The sequence below is a fragment of the Pelodiscus sinensis genome, chromosome 3, assembly GCF_052426305.1.
Source record: "Pelodiscus sinensis isolate ZL-2025 chromosome 3, ASM5242630v1, whole genome shotgun sequence".
In the NCBI taxonomy this organism is placed as follows: Eukaryota; Metazoa; Chordata; order Testudines; family Trionychidae; genus Pelodiscus; species Pelodiscus sinensis.
The window spans coordinates 182484639-182506950 of record NC_143054.1 but is presented as its reverse complement, the minus strand read 5'-3'; the positions used below and the strand labels follow the sequence as shown (position 1 = coordinate 182506950).

The following is a 22312-nucleotide window of genomic DNA, read 5'->3' as shown; positions in this document are numbered from 1 at the left end:
TCCCAGATGCTGTACCTCTACTTTTTTAATGTATTAATGGCCACCGGGCTTTTACTACTTCTAAAAGGCAGAGGCGCAGTGTCTGGGACCGGGCACAAGCAGGAATCTGCTGATTCCTGGCTTACGCCCAGTCCCCCGCTACGCCTCTGCCATTTATTTGTATTAAGAGCCTGAGGGCTCTTAATATATTTAAAAGGCAGAGCCACAGTGGGGTTAGCTCCCCGCCATTGACTAATCAAGTAGTTGATGGAAATTGCATTGACTACTTGATGAGCTGATTAAGTGCAATTTAATATCCCTAATTGCAAGTGCTAGAAAATTCCTTATTTAAAAAAACAATAACCTGGGATAAGTAATGATACTCATGGAGTCCCGAAAACTGGGAAGGGGATAAGTGGGAAGGGAGGAACTAATGTTTGCATTGTAGGCTTTAAAGGACAGAACTATATAGTTGGTCGTCACTCAGTCATCTCTGCCATTGTTTGGATTTGAACATGTGGAGGTTTGCTTTTAGAATGAATTTCTTCTTTGGGATACATTGTTCAAAGGACTCTGCTTCTTCCCTGCCATCACCTACAATTGTATTAGATAGCATAATGCACCATAGACACAAGATGTGATAGCACTTGGTAGAAGTTTAGCATTTTCAGTCTAGGGATGTAAGCGACTAGTTGACTACCTGATAAGCAAATGCTTATTGGGTAGTCGAGTAGGAACTCGACTAGTCACTCTCCCCTCCCCTTGCTGCTTCTATCAGAGAGAGGCATCAAGGGGGGAGCACGAACCAGTGCTGGCGGGGAGCCGATTTCCCCTCTTTCCCCCCACCCCCCGCAACAGCTCCTTGGGGGCCAGGGAAGGCATGGAGCATCAGGGAAACGGCACGAGCGGGGATTGGAAATATCCCGCTTGCACTGGTCCCACTGCTGCTCCTCTCCCTTTGGAATGGCAAGAGCCACTTGCGACTTGTACATTTCAAAGGAAGAGGTACAGAGGGGAACCCCTGTCAGTGGGGATTGCTTTGCTTCTTGCTAGCATGGTTCCCACTGCCTCTCTCCCTTTGAAATGTACAGGAGCCGCCACAGCAGCTCCCATACATGTCAGAGGGAGAGAGGCAGAGGGAACCACTGCCTCTCTCCCTTTGAAATATACAAGAGCTGTAGGCGACTCTTGTATATTTCAAAGGGAGAGGTGAAGTGGGATAGTGAGCTCCCCCCTTATTGAGTAGTCGATGGAAATTCCGTGGACTACTCAATTAGCTGATTAATTGAAATGTAACGTCCCTAGTTCAGTCAGATTAGGAGTGTGTTACAGGAGTGAGTGGATGAGGTTCTGTAGGCTGCACTGTGTATGTGATCAGGTTAGATGGGCATGATGGATCCTTTAGACCGGGGTGGGCAATAATTTTTGGTGGGGGCCACTTCAAGATTTTGGAAAGTGGTCAAGGGCTGCACTTTTCTGTGGAGTTTGTGCAGGTTCTAGAATGGAGGTTGGGCACAGAATGGCACACAGGGTAAGGGACTGGGATGCAGGAAATGGTGTGAGGTCTGAGAGTAGGTTTGGGCAAAGGAGGAGGTTGTGACCTGGGTCAAGGGATAGAAGTGTAGGGTCAGGGATGGAGTACGAGTGCAGGAGAGGATTCTGGCCTGGGAGAGGGGCACTAGAAGAGGGTGCAAAGTCTGGGAGGGAGCTGTGATGTGGGAAAAGGGGGTGCAGACTACAGAGAGTGCGTGTGGTGACCTGGGTCAGGGGATTGGGGTGCAGGATCAGGAAGGGTATTTGGGTGCAGGAGAGGATTCTGGCCTGGAAGAGGGTTGTCGGAGGGAGTTGACCCAGGCCAAGGAGGTGCAGAGGGTTTGGATGGAGACCTGGGGAGGGAGTTGAGGTGCAGGAGAGGCTGGGTGCCAGAGGCAGGCTCTGGCTGGGAGGTGCTTACCTAAGCCTGCAGCACCCCCTAGGCAGGCTGGGCTCCCTGCCTAATGCAGCCCCAAATCACTTAAAACTGCAAGCTCCAAACCCCACATGGCCCTTAGCTCTGGGAGCGGGAAGAGACTGCTCCCATCCTCCAGGCTAATTTCTCAGATCTTTTTATTGTTGTTATCTGGTTGTTTCCAGTCAATAGGAACTGAGAGATTGACTGTGGTCAGTTCCTATTGGCTCTTTTTTTCTGGCCGCTAGGAGCTCAGGGGCAGCCCTAGGCTAGCTGCCAGCAACTGGCGCCCTAGGCGAACCATGCAATCAGTGCCCCCACCTCCAAACCCCTCAATGATATTTCCCCATCATTTGGTGCCCCCTTTAACTTGGTGCCCTAGGTGACGGCCTAGTTCACCTATATGGACAGGCCACCCCTGGCTGAGGATTGGGCTGAGGGCAGGGAGATCGCACGTAGCCTCCCTCTTCCTGCGGAGCAGAGAGACACGGGTTCCGACAAGGTGGTCTGTGGGTTGGATCCAGTTGCGTTCCGGGCCAGATCCGGCCCCTGGGTCGTATTTTGCCCATTCCTGCTTTAGACCTTAAACTCCGAGTCTGTGTATTCCCTTCTCCCCTTCCTTCCCACACACTCCCAGCTATGCCAGTGTACCTGATAATTGGCCTTCAGCAGCAGAGCTATTTTCTTTTCAGTCAATAATCCTGTGACTACAAATAACGAACAAGTGTAATATGCAAAAATCGTCACTAGGAATAGGTTGACCTCACCAAGCAAATGATGCTTCTGCCCAAAGACAAAGCTGCATGCAGACCTTATGGGAATAAACTGGTGCAGTTATTCCAACGCTGTTCTGGTGTATGAATCCTTGTACCATTTTCATTGACTGTTTTTTCTAGGGAAGTTATTTGGGGGATGAGGCAGATATGTCTAATTTTGTTTTCTTCCATGCACATTACATTTAAAAAAAAGACATGAAACATGGAAATCACTTACTAACCCTATTTTATTTTGTTTTATTTTTAATTAGGATTATCCAGAATGTTTGCATTGACAGAAAAGAACAAATCCATTGCTCAGCTGTTATTGAATACTGGCACTTGCCCGCGATGTGTTTTCAGATTCTGCTGTGTGGGGTTACAGGCATCTTACAGGCATCCATACAAGGTTTCCTGATTTATTTTTAATTAAAATATATGAATATGAAATTGTAATTCAAAAAATTAAACATTTTCTTTGGGATAGTAGGACTTCTTGATTATTTGTGATTTATGTCAAATTATATTCAGATAGAAATTAAGATGAAATTAAAATGCCCAAAGCCAACTTTTTTGTTTTTTATTTAATAAAATTACCTTAAATATGCATTGTGTGCTTATCAAAAATTGTCACAATATGTTTTCTAATTCAAACTAACTTATTAAATGCAGGAAATATTTCCAGTTAGTAAATTGAATTGATTGTTTTTGGTCACCCTGTTCTTTAAGGTTTTACAACTAGTAGATCTCATCCTCTCACAACTAATTTTTATTCATTGATTGGAAGAGGAAAACAAACTTTCCAGCTTTTTCACCTTCTTATTGACGTCTTAATTTTGAATGAATTAGTCATTAAATTGAATTGAATTGGTTGAATAAACTGAAATGAAGAAAAACATATTCTCTGTACCTGCAGACTAAGCTACTGCTATCAAAATAAAGTTTAGTGCCTCAGCAAACTCTGGTTCCAGATGCTCAGTCAAGCGTTTCCATCAATTCAGTGGTTAGATTTTCTTTAAAATTTGACAGCAAATAAGTGCTGCTTAATATTGTTTTGAATTTAAGTGATTTTTATCAGATTATAAATTGTTTAGGCCTTAATACAGGTTGCCAATTTCATATTTAATTGTAAATAGGTTTATTTATAAAATATAAACTTTCGTTTTATTTAAATTTTAAAAATTCCTTTAAATAAAATGGGATATTTGATTTAATTTTAAAAATATCACTGATTTTTATCCACCCTCCTTGACCAGGGTTCCCTGTAAGTTTCGGGGCGGCATAGCTTGACAGTTGATTAATCAGCCCTGCCTAGTCAGTCAGCTCCATGCACAGAGCCTTCACAGCTTAGAGGGAACACTGTCCTTGATTAATTTGCCATTCACCAATACCTGTGTTCATTTCCTTCTCCTATAATTGTGCTACTCAGATCTCCTTAGAATCAGCTCTCCTTACTACTCCTTTGTATCTTCCCACTTCCCAGGTTAATTCATACTGCTCCTTTGCTTGAAATAGTTTTCCACTTCTGGTCTGTCAGTCTTCTCAGCTCTCTCTTTACTTTTTCAGATTCTTCCTTAAAACCCACTTTGTCAATGAATCCTCTCTTCTCCATTTCTGTCCATATCCTCTTTTATCTATGCTATTGCCTTCCTGTCTTGAAACTCTATTGTTGTTATCAATATCTAATTCATAACGTCAGGAGATCTCAAAGTGTCTTATAAAGAAATTGAATGTCAGGTATCCGAAGGACGTGAAGGACTAGTCGATTATCTGATAAACAAATGTTTATTGGATGGTCGACAGGCTAGTCGACTAGTTGCTTCCCCCGCTCTCCTCCCCCCACTGCCTCTATTAGAAAGAAGCAGCAAGCAGAGGGAAGAGGAGGGGGTGCTTCAAAGCGGCAGCACTATGTGGAGATTGGGGTCAGATACCAGGCTCCACATAGCGCTGCCACTTTGAAATGCTGCATGCAGCCCGGGGTCCCCAGTTGGCCTCAGGCTGCATGCGGTGTTTCAAAGCGGCAGCACTCCATAGAACCCAGGGTCAACTGGGGACTCCCTTGCTGACCCCAGGCTCTAGGTGGTGATGCCACTTTGAAATGCTGCGGGGATCCTGGCACCGGCCTCCCCATGGCATTTCAAAGTGGCAATGCCAAATGCAGCTGGGGCCAGCCTCAAAGGGGGAATGCCCTTATTGCATCATTGCATCGACTATTCTATTAGTCAATCGAAATTTAACATCCCTGATTCATCCCCATTTTACACATAGGTAAACCAAGCATGAAGTGATGTGCTCATAGTCACCCAGTAATCCAGTTATAGAGCCAAATGTTAGAACCCAGGTCTCCCAAATTATATACAGTGTCCAGTCCTCTGGGCCACATTGCCTAGGTGGACAAGTGTGCCTGCCCGCTAACAGAAAATTAAATTGGGACAAGGAACATGCCTCACTCTTTGAAGTGCCATGTAACTTATTTCACTATGTAAGTGATTTCATCATAATAGTTTTGAGTTAATTTTTCTGAATGAAACAATTTTTTTCAATCTTTAGTATCAAGAAAAAGTTGGTTTTAGAATTAAAACCCACCAATTTGTCTATTTATAGCATCGTGGAGGCAGGACAAAAGGCTTAGTCCTGAGGAAGATAAGATGAATCTGGTTAGATGTAGAGGTGTAAAATATCTATATACTGTAACTGGGATGTACCTTTCCAGCCCCGGTGCTGGGGCACCTGCTGCCCTAGGCTGCAGGCTCTGCCAAACCCACCCCTGGGGAGCCAGCTCCCCCATACTGCGGGCTCTGCAGCCAGTGGCCCAGGAGTGGGCAGAATTTAACTGGCAACAAACAGGTATCAGCATCAGCTTATCGGTAACCTCTTAAACTTTTACATCCCCAGTTAGATGTGTGTATTTATAACATGTAGGCTATAGTCCTAGCTTGCTTCCTTGTCTATGAATCTTATGACTTTTTAATTTTCTTAAGGGTTTATTTGTTTACTATAAACCTATAAATCTATTATAATAAAAGTATTTAGCATACATATGTATGAGACCTTTCACACAGATAGTAGTTAGCATACATATGTTTGTTTGAAACCTGTCACCTAACTAGGTGGAGATTAGCTAAAGCATTAAGTCCATATATGGTCACAACTTTTAACACAGATAAAGGGGGTGTAGGTGTAGGTTGACATGAGTGTTCAGAGTTCATGCCCTTTGTAAACTTAACAGGTACATCACAAGGAAAGAACAGAAATAACAGTGTAGGACAGAAATAACAAATGTGACAATGATCTAATGTTATCACCATGTTTGTATGTCATCAGCATGTATAAACATACCAGCTTATGGTACATTTTGTGGGAAACTATGTTTGGACATAGAAGGAAGACTCAAGTACTCGACCTCTGTGAGGGGGTGACCTACCATGTCAAGAAAGCTTCTAAGTTTCTAAACTTCAGTGTTCATAAACTTCAGGTTTCAAGTTTTCTCCATCTATTAGTCTGTTAGTCCTTAATTTAAAGTTTTAAGTCAGTTAAGTAAAATTCTAAGTTAGCTTTGACAGCTTTTAGCTCTTTAGCTTTTAAGTTCTGTACCTCTCATTGAAGAATTGAGGAACTTGAACCTGAACCCTCTTGGCATGTCCTTTGTCTCTTACCACTAGGTTGTCAAGGAAGGGTGAGAGTATATTAGTCAAAAACTTTATAGTATATAATATCACATGTATCACTAGAACAATATTACTGCCTTTGTAATACTGATGATTTTGCTATTTGATTATTATTCCTTTTATTTCAATAAAACTCTTGAATACTGTATTTCATTCAGTGTGAGAGTCCCCTCATACATCTCAAGGGACCTTGCAAACTCTGTGTAGCCTGATTCTGAGACAACTATTTTATCCTCTTCCGATCAGATTAATTGGTGAGTCTATAGCTAGGGATATGAATGGTTAAATGGTTAATCGGGTGATGCTTACCGGTTATGATTTACTGGTGGGCTGGAGCAGCCTTCCACCAGCTGTGGGCTGCTCTAGCCCATCCCCATTCAATTGATTAACCAGTTAAACTTAACATTTAACAGTTAACTAATTAACCAGGATTTTACATCCCCTATCTATTACCCATATTATCTAAATTAATATGAACTTCCTAAAATCAAGCAAAAAAAACCATACACAGGAAATATGGTAGCTGTTCCAGAAAATATATATAAATCAGGAGTTCTAAGTGCTTAAAATAACTCAGTAGGGCTGTGAGATTTAATTAGGACTCTCCATTGCTAGTCTTTATAACTCATTACAAACAGAAACATGACACAGAGGAAGTCAAGTGACTTGCCCAAGGTCACACAGCAAATTAACGGTTGAACCAGGAATAGAATGCAGAACTTCTGACTCTCAGTTCCAAGATCTAGCTGGACAAAATTGCATTTTTCCTCCTCATACATACGGCAAAATTGTAATTCACTCCAAGTGTAAATTATTATGTTTTGGGAATAAGTGAGTAAACCAAACAAATGTGATTTAAAAAAAAATACTGTATTTCAAAATAGAATTTTATTGCAAGGATTGTTTAGTTGTAAAGTTTCATGGAGTGGATATATTAGTTTCATAGTCTATTAGTTATTCTATATAAATACACTTTCAAATGTTTTGAAGTCTGAGTATGAGATCTAATTGCATTACATATTACATTTTTATTGAGAAGTTGCGTGAGTCTGCTCATTTTTTTTCAGAAGAAATTATTAGGTAAGTTGATTAACAAACTGAGAATTAATGAGTTTCTATTATAATTATTGGACAGTGAAACACAGACATTAAATGCCAACATAATCTAAGTTTACACAGGGCTTAGTTTTCAGAAGTTGTGAATACCTGCAACTTCTGATGAGTTATTGATACACAGCAATTCTGAAAATCTTGGTCATAAGAAAGTGCTACTATTGTTATCTATATAAAGCACAGAAATCTGTTGCTCAACAAAATTTAATTTGTGTACTATTTATAGTTGTTATATTTCAACTTGGAGTTTTTGAATTCTGCAAATAAATCTTTCTACACAAATTATGAAAAGCTAGTAGTAATATATTGTACACTGTTCAAAGCATATGATCACCTTGTGGAACTGGAGTTATTGGTGCTTGTTGTAGTACCTCATGCATATCTGAGTTTCCTTCATAGGAGGGAGAAGCTGTCTGTTAACTCTGCATCAAACAAACATGTTTTACTGTGTGTGTGTGTTTGTTTGTTTAGGATTTGCTTAGAGAGCTGCATGAGTTCCTGGAGTACAACAAAGAAAAAGAGGACACATTTTGTGGTGAAATAATTGACCCTCCATGTAAGAGAAGCAGACTTGAGAACATGGGAGAAGGAGCTGAAGATTTGAATCAAAATGGGGCCCTGCAGGAGACCTCTGTGGCAGATGATGTAGATGTTACTATGGGGAACCCTGCTCCCAAGGTTTGCAATGTCTGCTTGGGAATCCTTCAAAAATTCTGTGAGATGGATTTTGTTAAGAAGGTAAGTGACCTTTTCCAGCTCTGTAGCCACATTTTTCTATAAGCTATTAAGTGTGTGTTTGGTAGAAGCCTTCAGTGCAATCCCTGTGAAGATCTAGTTGTTGTTTTCTTAAATCAATAATCCGTTTCGGTCTAATATGTAGTTGAGTGGCTCCATCTAGATTTAAAATACTCCGTGTAACTTAAATCATGGGTAGATGGAGAAATGCTTCAGTTTGTTTCATCATCTCTTGCAATTACTTATTTCCCACTTAACTAACACCTATTGACTTGATGTCATAGAGGGTATGTCTACACAGTAGCGCATAGCTCAAAATAAGCTATGCAATTTGAGCTAGGCAAATTGCGTAGCGTATTTCAAGACCCTATTTTGAAATTTGGTGCAATCTAAGCAGTGCTAATTTTGAAATAGACCACTATTCCAGTGAGTCCCTTAATCCTCATGCAACAAGGTTTTGAATGTATTTCAAAATAACAGGCTTGCTGTTAAGATGTTCAGAACACTATTTTGGGATAATGGACATTATCCTAAAATAGTGCCGCTGTATAGACGTACCCACACAGTCAACATAAGTGAATTACCTGTGGGTTGCTTATGGTCCTATTTTACTTTGACCTTGCTATAATGCAGCTAAAAAGCTTGAGAAACAGGTGAACCTTCAACTGTCTACTGAAGGTAATCTAATTAGACCTCAGATAGACCCCATGATCCTGTTTCAGAAGCAAAGGGCTGACAGCATTTCCATAGGCTGTGTCTACACTGGGCCACTTATTCCAGAAAAGCAGCTGCTTTTCCGGAATAACTTGCCAGCTGTCTGCACTGGCCCCTTGAATTTCCGGAAAAGCACTGACGATCTACTGTAAAATTGTCAGGTGTTTTTCTGGAAAAACTATGCTGCTCCCGTTCGGGCAAAAGTCCTTTTCTGGAAAAACTGTTCCGGAAAAGGGCCAGTGTAGACAGCACAGTAGTCTTTTCTGCAAAAAAGCCCTGATCGCGAAAATGACGATCGGGGCTTTTTTGCGGAAAAGCGCGTCTACATTGGCCACGGATGCTTTTCCAGAAAAAGTGCTTTTCCGGAAAAGCATCCTGCCAATGTAGACGCGCTTTTTCCGGAAATACTTATAACGGAAAACTGTTCCATTTTAAGCATTTCCGGAAAAGGGTGCCAGTGTAGACGTAGCCACAGTGTTTACATACAGTACAATGTTATTATAAATGATGATCCCATCTTTACCCATGGAGCATTTTTCTCATGTGACTCAGATGGCATGAAATGCAGTTGATGGTGTTGGGCTGCTCAGCATTTCTCTTAGGTGCATATTTCTAAAGAATAAAGGAGTTGTAAAGCAGTATGAATCGCCCTTACAATGTACAGGCAGTCCCCGACTTACGCGGATCCGACTTACGTCGGATCCGCACTTACGAACGGAGCTTTCTCGCCCCGGAAGTTGGGGCGAGAAAGCCCCGTTCGTAAGCTGCTCCGGTGCCCCTAGTCTGCTGGAGACCGTCTCCAGCAGACCAGGGGCACCGGGCGGGCGGGTTCCCGCGCTTCTGAGGCTTTGCCAGAGCAAAGCCTCAGAAGCGCGGGAACCGCTGCTGCTGCCCCTTGAGACCCGGTGCCTGTGGTCTGCTGGGGACGGTCCCCAGCAGACCACAGGCACCCGGACTGAAGCCGCAGCCGCGGGGGGTCCCGCGCCTCTGAGGCTTTGCCAGAGCAAAGCCTCAGAGGCGCGGGGAACCGCCGCTGCTGCCGCTCCAGTCTGGGTGCCTGTGGTCTGCTGGGGACGGTCCCCAGCAGACCACAGGCACCCTGACTGAAGCCGCAGCCGCGGGGGGGTCCCGCGCCTCTGAGGCTTTGCCAGAGCAAAGCCTCAGAGGCGCGGGGAACCACCGCTGCTGCCGCTTAAGTCAAAGATAGGCAGATGAGGGCTTAAGTCAATCTAGATAGGCAGATGAGGGCAACCGGAGTTGCAAATGAAGCCCGGGATTTAAATATCCCGGGCTTCATTTGCATGTTCCCGGGTACCACCATTTTTAAATCCCCCTTAGTCCGAACTCTGTGCCCGCGGCTACACGCGGCACGGAGTAGGTAGCTCGAATTAGAGATCGTAATTCGAACTACCGTTACTCCTTGTGGAATGAGGAATAACGGTAGTTCAAATTACGATCTCTAATTCAAACTACCTACTCGGTGCCACGTGTAGCCGCGGGCACGGAGTTCGGACTAAGGGGGATTTAAAAATGGCAGCGCCGGGAACATGCAAATGAAGCCCGGGATATTTAAATCCCAGGCTTCATTTGCTACTCCGGTTGCCCTCATTTGCCTATCTAGTTCGAACTAACAAGCTAGTATAGACATACCCTTAGAGTTTAATTCAAGGATATTTGCTTTGTATATTTGTGGTATGGATAATTTGTATTTTAATAGTTACAAAGCTTAATATTTTAAATTGTAGTGTCTACTGCCATTAAATATCTTCCAAGTGTTGCTCTGAAATATTCCTCTTAATTATTCTTTTAAATGAACAATAATATAAAATTAATGTACTATAAGCAGTTACAGTAGTAAATTAGGTCAGGCTTTAGGCACACGTAATGAATGTATTAGGATTTTTTTAAAAAAATCTTTTAATCATAGCCTGTGCATTAAGTTAACATTTTAGAAGATTACCATGTTTTTGCTGTACTTTTCCAAAACTGGATGTTAAACAATGTGGCCATTAGTGCAAAGTGATTTGGAGTTCAAAATTCAATTTTACTAAGGTGCCAGGTTTATTAAGTTAACCAGTGCCTTGTGTATGGCAAATTGATTCAGATAATGGAATCTTCTTCACAGGAGATTTTTCAAAACATGGCTGGGTAACCCTCTGTCTTGGATTGTTCAGTTGCAACAAAGAATGCATCTTGGCAAGGGGTTAGACTGGATGGCTCTTGCAGTCCCTTCTAACTCTGTGTTTCTATGATTATCTGACTCCCTCTTCCCCCTAATTTTGTAAACATTGAACATTGCTAAAAATTAGAAAAAAAAAGTTTAAATAAACACCTATATTATCCACTAAACTTGTGTTTTTTTTTAAAAAATCCAATTCTGCCAAGCCTAGTCTGACTTTTATGATTAGCTTCAATATAAAATATTTAGTTGTTTCTTTTATAGTGGCATTACACTGAGGATATACAGTAAACTTCTGATAATCCGTCACCTTTAGGACCCAGGGGGTGCTGGATTATCAGATATGCTGGACTATCGGAAGGGGGGGATGCCATCCCAGACCCCTCATAACTCCCCCTTCCGATAGTCCGGCTGTGCCGCAGGCGTCCCCGATTCAGCCGCTGCTGGTCAGTTTTAGCAGCGGCTGAATTGGGGACGCCTGTGGCAGAGCAGCTGGGGTTCTGCTGGGTTGGTCCCACAGCCCCAAGGGGCAGCGCTACCGGACCAACCCGGCAGCACCCCAGCTGCTCTGCCCCTGGCTTCCCCGATTCAGCTGCTGGTCAGTTTCAGCAGCAGCTGAATCAGGGAAGCTGGGCATAGAGCAGCTCCAATTGTCCAGCTGCCCGGAGCACTTCCGGGTTCCCGATGGTGCCGGACCATCTGGAGTGCCGGAGCATTGGATGCCGGACCAATGGAGTTTTACTGTACAGTGATAATAATATACAGTACAAGCTTTGTTATCTGGTATTCATGGGTAATGGGATAGCTGGTTAATCAAATGTGCAAGTTACTCGCGCTTTACATTAACGGTTCATGAATTTTTCACCATATGCTAGCCATAGTTGCAGGATGGGTTAGAAAATATCTGATAATGGTATTATACAGAGAAGCATGACATGAACAAACTTTACTAACTTTTAATGTCTAAAAATGATGCAGATAGCTATTGGAATTTTTCCGGTAAATTGAAAAAAGATTTATGCAATGCATGCCAAAGAGTCCTGTTATAAAAGTTTGCAGTGATTATGGTAAGATAAAGAATATGATAAAATGTTTCCAGTTTTACGCTCTTATTGTGGGTTCATATCTTTCTCTTGTAGGTGTGCCAGAAGGTTAATTCTTCTGACTACCAGTTTACTAGCTTTGTATTTTCTGTGTCGCTCCCACCACAGTTGTCAGTCAGAGAGGTAAGTATTTACAGACACTTCAGTTGATCATTTTAACTTAAGCATGTAAGAATGGAGAATGTGGCCTGAGAACATGAGAAGTGGATGAGATTTGCTTTTCATTGATTTTACTTGAAATACATATGCATGAAAAATAAGGAATAAGTTAAGCAATGCTATTTTTAACTATGAAGTCTTCAGAAATAGAGACTGTAGTCTTTATTTAAAGTCTATTCTTGCATTCCTCTAGCAAAGTATTATTTTAATTAAAAAGATATCTGAATTACTCCAATATTCAGTAGATGCATTTCTTTAAATCTGAAAACTAAAAGAAGTTTTTTCAAAACTTTGGTGAATACATGAGCACTGCTATGTGGATTGTTTCAGGGATGGAACAGCAGAGCTGGTACCTTTCCTGAAATAGATGGTTATTGGGTAGTGCAGAATACATATAAAAGAATTTGAAGATCAACTCTAGTTCTGTAGCATTGTAATAGAGGTAAAAGTACATATATTATTTTAGAAGACTTCCTGGCTATCTCACTCATGTTGTTGGAAATCTAGATGAATGCAGTTATGAAGTACTAAAATTTGTGGGCAGACTAATCAAATTTGAACTGTTTACATTCCTATCTTTGTGTTTAGAAAATAGCACTAAATGTAAATGTACAGATGCAATACCACGTGAATTTGGGGCAAATCAATAGATAACCATATGTTTTATTGTGTCCATTTGCCTTCTGTGATAAACTTGCATTGAGATTAACTGTTGTGAATGACAGTCTACAAATACTGGTGATAAACCTCTTTTTGTTTAGGATAGTGTGTAATTTTTCAGCAGACATAGTGGAATGAAGGTCCTGGACATTAGTGATCACTAGAGAGCCTGGAGTAAGGAAGGACCCAGCAATGGGGAGTGGAACACAGATGAGGTAGAGGTGGTGCTGGTGCCCACTTTATAACTTTTATCTTGGCATTAGAGCACTTTTCTGGCAAGAGAATTGAATCTAGTACACATCCTTGATCAGTGTTCTAGCCACTGGGCTAAATGTTAAGGTGTGCAGTACCATCTTCATCTCCTCTGTCTGTATTTTGTGGACTAAAGCAGGTGCCTAACTCATTTCCTTGGGAAACACCTTAGGTTCTCATTTGTGGATTGTTAATATAGGCTCTTAGAATCATAGAACTGGAAGAGACCTCAGAAGGTCATCAAGTCCAGCCCCCTGCTCTAGGCAGGACCAATTCCAACTAAATCAACCCGGCCAGGGCTTTGTCAAGCCGAGACTTAAACACCTCTAGGGATAGAGACTCCACTACTTCTCTAGGTAACCCATTCCAGTGCTTCACCACCCTCCTAGTGAAATAGTTTTTCCTAATATCCAACCTGGACCTCTCCCACAACAACTTGAGACCATTGCTCCTTGTGCTGCCATCTGTCACTACTGAGAACAGCCTCTCTCCATCCTCTTTGGAACCTCCCTTCAGGAAGTTGAAGGCTGCTATCAAATCCCCCTCACTCTTCTCTTCTGCAGACTAAACAGACCCAACTCCCTCAGCCTCTCCTCATAGGTCATAAGCTCCAGCCCCCTAATCATTTTGGTTGCCCTCCGCTGGACCCTCTCCAATGCGTCCACATCCTTTTCGTAGTGGGGGGCCCAGAACTAGACACAATACTCCAGATGTGGCCTCACCAAAGCCGAATAAAGGGGAATAATTACATCTCTGGATCTGCTGGCTCCTCCCTGTAGTTAACACATATACTAACTAGACTCCTAGTTTGGGCTTTGTGGATTGGATTTTTCTTGGCATCTAAAACTTAAATGCTGTGACACTTAGCATTGCAATGCCCAAGTTCCTGTGTGGCTTCCACCCATTCTGCCTTCCTAAAATCCCTCTGCAATTCCATTCAGCTATAGCAGTGGTCCCCAATGCGGTACCCGCGACGCCATGGCGCCCGCCGGGCCATTTATATATGCCCGTGGAGCAATCTGGGCTGGCCCCGCCCCCGGGCGTGTGGCAAATGCCAGCCCTGGGAGCATGGGCACACGGCGCCTGGGCAGCCCCTGCCTGGGGTCGCGGCACATGCCGGTGCCGGCTCCTGGCGCGTGGCACCTGGGCGGCCCCTTCCCGGTGTTGCGGCACATGGCGCATGCTTGGCTCCACCCCCAGGCACGTGGCCTGTGAGCGGCCCCGCCCCCAGGCACCTGGCAGCCCCAAAACGTTGGGGACCACTGGGCTACAGGATTCTCTTTCACTTCTCATTCTAAACATCTGAGGTAAGGTCCGTGTGGACTGTCTTAACAGCTCCTTCATCCAGTAGACCAGTGGTCCCCAACACGGTGCCCGTGGGCGCCATGGCGCCTGCGGGGGCATTTGCGTGCGCCCAAGTGCTCAGGGCTGGCCTGGCCCTGGGCACGTGGTGCATGCATGGTGCCGGAGCCGGCCCCAGGCCCATGGCGCACGGTGAGCGCCAGCCCTGGGAGCACTGCGGATTGGCTGCCCGCGCTCTGGGCGCGCGGCGCTTGGGGGCAGGGGAACGCCGGGCGCGCGGCCCTTGGGGGCGGGGGAGCGCCGGCCCTTGGGGGCGGGGGAGCGCCGGCCCCGGGCACGCGGCCCTTGGGGGAGGGGGAGCGTCCCTGGGCGCGCGACTATCGGGGGGCCCTGCCCCCGGGCGTGCAAGTGTCCCCGCCCCCTGGCGGGTGAATGGCCACGCCCCCTGGTGCCTGGCAACCTCCAGTGGTTGGGGACCACTGTAGTAGACTAACACAAAAATGAGTTTTCTTGTAATCTTGGTGGCCTTATTTCTTCGTCTGACTTCCATATGGTCTGTTGACTATCCAAAAAGGAGATTAATCTACAAGCATCCTACAAGATGACAGAAAATTGGGGCACACGTGATTCTCAAGCAGATCCTTTGGACATCTGTAAAATGTCAGGCACCTTGGCCAGGATTTCTGAAAAATGAATTCCTGCAGGTGGGTTCCTATTTAGGTATTAAATAAAAGAGCCTGATTTTTTTTTCAGAGGTGTGGTATAGCAAATAGCTCCCATTGATTCAGTTCTTTCCTTCTCCCTTGTCTGCTTTCGACTTCCCACTTCTGGGAACTTCCTCATTTTATTTGTTCCTAAGAGAATAACTGAAGTAATGGGCTGCAGGTTAAAATCACAATTGCTTTTATGTCATCAGGCCCACTAAAATATATTATTCAAAGAACTACACATAGCTTGACAACTCTAGTTTAGTTGAGTTTGTCATGTCACTCAAAATCTTATTTAATGGCTCATCCATATAAACTGTATAGAAGAGCAAGGAAATGCTGCTACTGCTGCTTTCCTTTTCTTGTGAGTGCTTGCCATAATGCGTCAGTAGAGGGCATCATTGTATTGCAGTTCTGGCTAATTCTGATTAATTCTGAGTAATTGTTATTAAAGCCAATGGAAACAAAGCTTGGCTGCAAATGGGGAAAAAATAGTTGAATATTCACATGGATTGCCTTTGCTGACTTGAACTACTGCATGCTGTCTATTCCCCAGTACATCAGGCTTATAGTCAGATATGACCTGGGAAGATGGAATTGGCAAATTAAGAATTCAGATCAACAAATGTGTATCTTTCCTTTTATGATGTCACAATATTTTGTAAGTCATGTTTCCATTAAAGGTAATGTATTTAATATTATTTAATATTGCATTATCTCATTATCCTGGGGAGCGGCAAATACCATAACATTGCCAATTTCCCCCTCTTAATATCTGCATTTACACATAACTGCTGTGAATGAGCCACTTTCACCCTGACTTGATCAGCCTCTTACACAAGTACTCTCTGTCTTTTGTTGTTCTTATATTTATCTATGTATCGGTAAACGCCTCTCCAGTTCTTCTGATGAAGTGGATTTTACCCATGAAAGCTTATACACTGGAAATTCCATGGCTTTGTCTACACTGGCATGTTTTGTTGCCAAAACCTGCCTTTTGGCGACAAAACAGTGAGAGCGTTTATGCTGCAATGAGACTTTTGTCAGGAAAAATGCACCTAGTTTTGGTGACACAAAATATTCACCCCTGTGAGAAACTTTTGTCTTTTCCCTCCTTTTGTTGTTGACAAAGAGCTAGTGTGGATTTCGTTGTTTGTTTTCTTGAGAGAACTGGCTTCTGCTAATATCCTATAATGCTTGCCCGGATGGTTCTGCTCAGTGTTTTGTGACCTCTGCTGCCCTGCAGGCATGTGCCCCTCCCTCTTCAAAGCTCTGGTGAGTGTCTGTCAGCTGAGTGAGCTGCTCTGTTTGGGGAATAAACAAAAAGAACTAATCATTCGAACTCCCGTTCTGCCTTGCTAGAAATACAACAGCAGGTAGACTGCTACTGCAGGGGTGGCTAGAGAAACTGCTGTCCTGCTTTGACATTCCTCAGCACAGTTTGACAGGTTTTCTCTTTTGGCGACTTCTGCATGTTGATAGCACTTTTGTCACCAAACTTTCCCAGTGTAGACTTAGCCTTACTTGCCAGAGAACTGTTCATTGTTATTGTCCATAGCAGAATACTTTGTGCTATACAGATGTATTCCTTTCTCAATTCCTCTTTCATACTTTACTACACGAGAACATACATTGTTTTAGGATAAAAGGACACCCAGAGACATCCTCCCTTTTCCTAACCATGTCAAGTTCTTGTCAACCTGTTGACACACTACATGCTAAAGAAGCTTTTGGGTGCTGTCTTTTGATAATATACTAAGTGTAATTTCAACGAGGAGTCCTGTGGCACCTTATAGACTAACTGAAGCGTAGGAGCATAAGCTTTCGTGGGCAAAGACCCACTTCGTCAGATGCATGCATGCATCTGACGAAGTGGGTCTTTGCCCACGAAAGCTTATGCTCCTACGCTTCAGTTAGTCTATAAGGTGCCACAGGACTCCTCGTCGCTTTTGCAGATTCAGACTAACATGGCTACCCCTCTGATACTTAAGTGTAATTTAGCACTATAGTTCTAATCCTGTCAAGAGTAAAACAGGTCAAAGGCAATGCAAGAAAATTGAAATTATGTAGGACTAATATCTAGAAAATATTAAAGGTTTCAGAGAGGTAGCTGTGTTAGTCTGTTTCAACAAAAACCACAGAGTCCGGTAGCACTTTAAAGACTAACAAATGAATTAGGGTGTTGGAGTATAAGCTTTCGTGAGCTACTGTTTACTTCCTCAGATGCTGAAGAGAAAAAGAAAGAGAAGAGGAAGTGCGTTTTAGCTCACGAAAGCTTATGTTCTAATACCCTAATACATTTGTTAGTCTTTAACATGGTACTGAACTCGTTGTTGTTGGGTTTTTTTTTTTTAATATGAAAAAGTCTTCTCTAATTTCAGTTTCATGAATCAGCATTCCTGATACAAGTAAATCACAAGTAAGAATGCCAGGCTTGTGTGGAACAAATATGCTTGAGTAGGAAATGAGTCATGCCTTTTCATAAGGGAGAATGTTGAAGTGTTAATTCTTTTGTAAAGAATTCTAGAGAAATTATCATCTGGCTCCCCTCTAGCTTAAGATGTGATCCATCATCTTGGCACATGACATTCATGCAAATTGCCTTGTAATATTTGTAGTCATTACTCCCTACAGAACTGTGTGTACACTACATGGAATTCCCCCTCTTCATCTCTTTTCTACTAATGTGGCTGGGACTCCACAGTATTTCAGATCTGACCCGTTTGGTCCCTCAGACAGTATACAATAAAAATATTCATCTTGTAATCAATGCAGTAAACTTTTGGCTTTGAATCTTGTGCTCAGACCACATGCCCTTGTGTCTCCATCTACCTGAATCTCTTGACTAGTGGCACCTGTTTATTGGCACAGGCCAGCAGCAGAGAAGTTGGTAACTCCGAATTCTAGTGTAATTTATTTTAGGCTTTCGCTTTTTAAATCAGTAGAGAAGGCATGACATTTGACTCATGGTAGCAATTAACATAGTTCACTCCCTGGGGAAACTTTCTTAGAAGCCACTAGTTTGTAATTTTTTTACATTTTTCTCTCCTATTTTGGAGTTGCAACTACAATTATGTGAATGAATAAAACCCCAGAAATACTATCTAAAATGAGGATGTGGATATGTGACTCTGCATCTGACAAGTGCTGCTGTCAAGAATGCTATTCTGTAGTCAACATATTCTCTCATTCAGATGTATATTCTTCATTACTATTGGAGACCCTTTTAATTTATGATTTAATGAGTCATTATCCAAACAATATTAGAATATACGTCATGCATTTTGTGAAGCACTCTTACTCATATACTATACACACACAGAATAATGAATCAGACTGTTTGTTCAGGTAAACAATATTCCATCAATACAACTACAGGCAGTCCCTGGGTTATGTACAAGATAGGGACTGTAGGTTTGTTCTTAAGTTGAATTTGTATGTAAGTTGGAACTGGTACATATTGTAGGGGAAACTCTAGCCAAACATTTCTCCAGAGCTCAGTTTTATTCTCCCACACCTCACCTCCCTCAGTCCTTTTTTCTCAAGCTGAGGTGTCTGCTGAGAAAAGCCACTCCGCGTCTCCCTGGTCTGCTGGGTGGGGCGGCGGCGCATCTCCCTGGTCTGCTGGGGGGGAAGCAGATAGTGCGGGGTTGCCTCACCCCGTTTGTAAGTAGGGATCCAATGCAAGTCGGATCCATGTAACCCGGGGACTGCCTGTACATTTTTCTTCAGTAATGGTATATTGGGTCCATCAGTTAGTACAGTGTATGTCTTTAGCATTTTTATTCCCTTCTCCAGTAATTCCTGCACTGGTTTAAAGATCTCTCTTTCATGACAGGCCAAACTGTATTGTTTGTTCTTTCAGCAAAGTTGAGGATAGGCCTAATATGGGTTATAAAAGTCTTATTAAATTAATGAGTCCATCCAACACTGAGTGAATGAAAGTGACCTATGAAATCATGCTTTTCTATCACTAAGGGAAGGATACAGACTTGTGATACATCTTCTGACATAAATTGCACTGATATGTCACTTGATCTTAGCCTGAAGGGCAACCACTCCTGACCGTGACCCTTTCATTTTGATATACCTTTTCAAATCCCTCTATTAGATTATTTTTTCTTGGGGATTTTTTCACAATAGGGACTGACTAGTCATTTTCCCCCAGCATGTCCAGATATTAAGTCAGGAGAGCCAAGTGAGGTAAAGGAAATGAGACAACTACAGAATTGACTTTAGAGTTTCCCTTTTCAAACAAAATTTAAATCAACATCACCATGCAAATGCTAGATGCCTTCCCTATGCATTGCTGGCAGGACAAAATTAGCAACCTGAAGGTTCTCCAAAAATCAAATGCCATAGGCATCGAGGCCATGCTGATAAAAGCCCAACTACACTGAGTTTAATACCTAATTAGAATTTCTGAACATTGACTCCCCAGAAAAATTTTCTATGGAGAATTGGCACAAGGACATCAGAATCAAGACTGCCCCAGAAAGTGCTAGAAGGACAGTATCAAGAACAGCAGACACTTTGGTGCAATAAAGCCAGATGATCTTGAGAAGGCTGTGTTAAATAGATAAGCATGGCAGCACACAACACTCAGGCCATGTCTACACTAGGAAAGTGTTTCAAAATTACTAAATTCGACTTAACTCCAGATTTAACAAATTTGAACTAGTGTGTCCACACTACAGGGAAGCCTCAAAATTAGTCCAAGGCAGGCTCTATTAATGTGGACATGCTACCTCGGACTTAGAGCTTAAGGAAACGCTGGGTAGTAATTAGTGCACATTACTCTAAAGAGTAGTTATTTCAAAATAGTGGCACCAGAGCATCTATACTACTGTTATTTTGAAATAACTATTACTTACTCCTGATAAGAAGCGGGCGTACAGATTTTGAATTCCGTGGCCTGGTATTTTGAAATAATGGGTTTGGTAGTGTGGATGCTCTGTTTATAAATTTGGCTTCAGGGGGATTATTTCGAAATAAAGTCCTAGTATAGACCATGGATCAGAGCTTTACAAGCCTTTGAAGAGGACAGAAATAATTGATTATTAAGTGCCTGGGAAAAGCATCATACTCCTGCTATAGGTACTAATGACTTTGATTGATATGATCTAAAGCAGTGGTTCTTAACCTTACTGCAGTCTGCACCCCTTTGGTTCTCAAAATATGTTCTCGCACTCCTTATTAAAAATCATTGAAGTATGTCAGTTCTTTAAATCTAAGATATATCATAAAAATCTGGCATGTCTCACACCCCCAGAAAGGGCATCTCGCACACCCAAGGGTGTGTGCACTCCAGGTTAAGAACCACTGTTCTAAAGCATGCGTGTCACACTTTAGACTTCAGAAAACATCATTGTTGAACTGATGGACTGCATACAGATGGACATAAATGATGTGGTGGTTTACCTGTGGTGTAGAAAATGGGATTCACTGTGAATGGGATCATAGACAAAAGTAAAAGTATATTGTGTTAACCAGTTGTTGCAATCTAATAATAATTTACTTTATCTAGTAGAAAGATGTGTCAGGCCAGCAAAAAGGAAATGGTGTTCTAGGGGAACTCCTCTAAGGGCACGTCTAAACTACATTCTTCTTTTGAAAAAGGAATGTAAATGAAGCAAATCGAAAGTGCAAATGAAGCGCGGATTTAAACATCCCATGCTTCGTTCGCATATTTGTGTCCGAGCGCTTTTTCGAAAAAGGGGTTTTCAAAAGTGAAAGCGCAATCTAGACGGGGTTCTTAAAAAAAAAAAAAAATCCTCACACCCAACAATCCTTTTTCAAAAGAACTTGTGCTTCTCATTTTTTGAGGCGCATCATACTCGTGGTCCACTCATTTCATTAGTGGTTGATCTTCTCTTAAAGATGAGAGTGGTCAAGTACCCAGGCTGATTCTTTTATCTCTCTTCTTGATTTTTGATACTGTTGACCAGGAGGCCTCGCTGACTCTGCCTTGGACTGTTTCATAGTTGTTCTAGTCAGACTTGAAGGATGAAGTTTCTGAGCTGGAAAATACCAGTTGGCGGTTTGGGATCATCCTCTTTAAGAAGTGACACACTGATTCAGGGAATGGCTAAATTTTTTTAGTTGGTATATGTAAGTTTGAAGGGGAAGGGAATCTAGGGCTGTAAATATCCGCATCATGCAGATGCAGTGCAGCTCTCACATATTTTGGGGAGACAATACTTCTTAGTAAGGCGCATCATACTTAGTAAGGCGCACCTTAGTAAGTATTGTGGCAAATCTCTAGCTGTGTAATGAAAGTCCTGCACTTCTGGCGACCCTCTACACAGCCTCTTCTTTTCCAGAAGCCAGGGTCACAGCCTACTGAGCCATAACCATCATAGGCTAGTCCACAGTTTGGGGTGAAAACCCTTTCATAGTCCTAGTCTCCCCTCTCAGGGGCAGACTCTGTAGTGGCATAGGGAGGTTGGGGGGAACCTGAGTCCGCCCACTATTCCAAGTTCCAGCCCAGGTACCCTAAGGTGCAGCAACAGACAGTCCCTTTACTCCCAGTCTGGAAGCCTTTGCCAGGGTCACTTCCCCAAATGAGCCGTCCTCTGTATCTTTCCTCTGTACCTAAGCATGTCCATCCTGCTCCTCCACAGCACTCTGCCTTGCTCACAGTCCTCAGCTGTCACCCAGTGCACTTTCTGAAAGTCAGCGGTGTGGGGCAGCAGCCAGCGTGTGTAACCGCTGAAATGACCTGCTTTTAAGCATCCCTAATCCGAACTAAGCGGTTAACTGGTTAAACATAATGTTTAACTGATTAAACGGGATTTTACGTCCCTGGAAAGCAGTGGGATACTCATTCAGAAGCTTGTCTTTTCAGGGCATCTAAGTTTTCAATTGAGATGAGCAAACATTCATTACAGTCAGAAGTCCTGTTGTGTGTTGGCCCCTGTTTCCCAATACTGCTTCTGAAATGGCTTTGCAGACAGCATTTACAACAAAGTCATCTTTCCTTATTTTTCTGTTCAGATCGTATGAATCCAGGTTTACTTTTATGCGCCAACATATATA

General features: G+C 42.8%; 1 protein-coding gene across 4 annotated transcripts in view; it reads left to right on the top strand.

Moving 5' to 3' along the window:
* Positions 1-22312, top strand: part of PUS10 (pseudouridine synthase 10) — a 67024-nt gene that overhangs the window by 6579 nt on the left and 38133 nt on the right. For all 4 annotated transcript variants that reach the window (XM_006122158.5, XM_006122157.4, XM_089777523.1 and 1 more), the window contains exons 2-4: positions 2955-3091; positions 7935-8201; positions 12231-12317. In XM_006122158.5, coding sequence (XP_006122220.1) covers positions 2966-3091; positions 7935-8201; positions 12231-12317 — 480 coding nt within the window. In that variant the 5' untranslated portion in view covers positions 2955-2965. The remainder of the gene's footprint in view (positions 1-2954; positions 3092-7934; positions 8202-12230; positions 12318-22312) is intronic.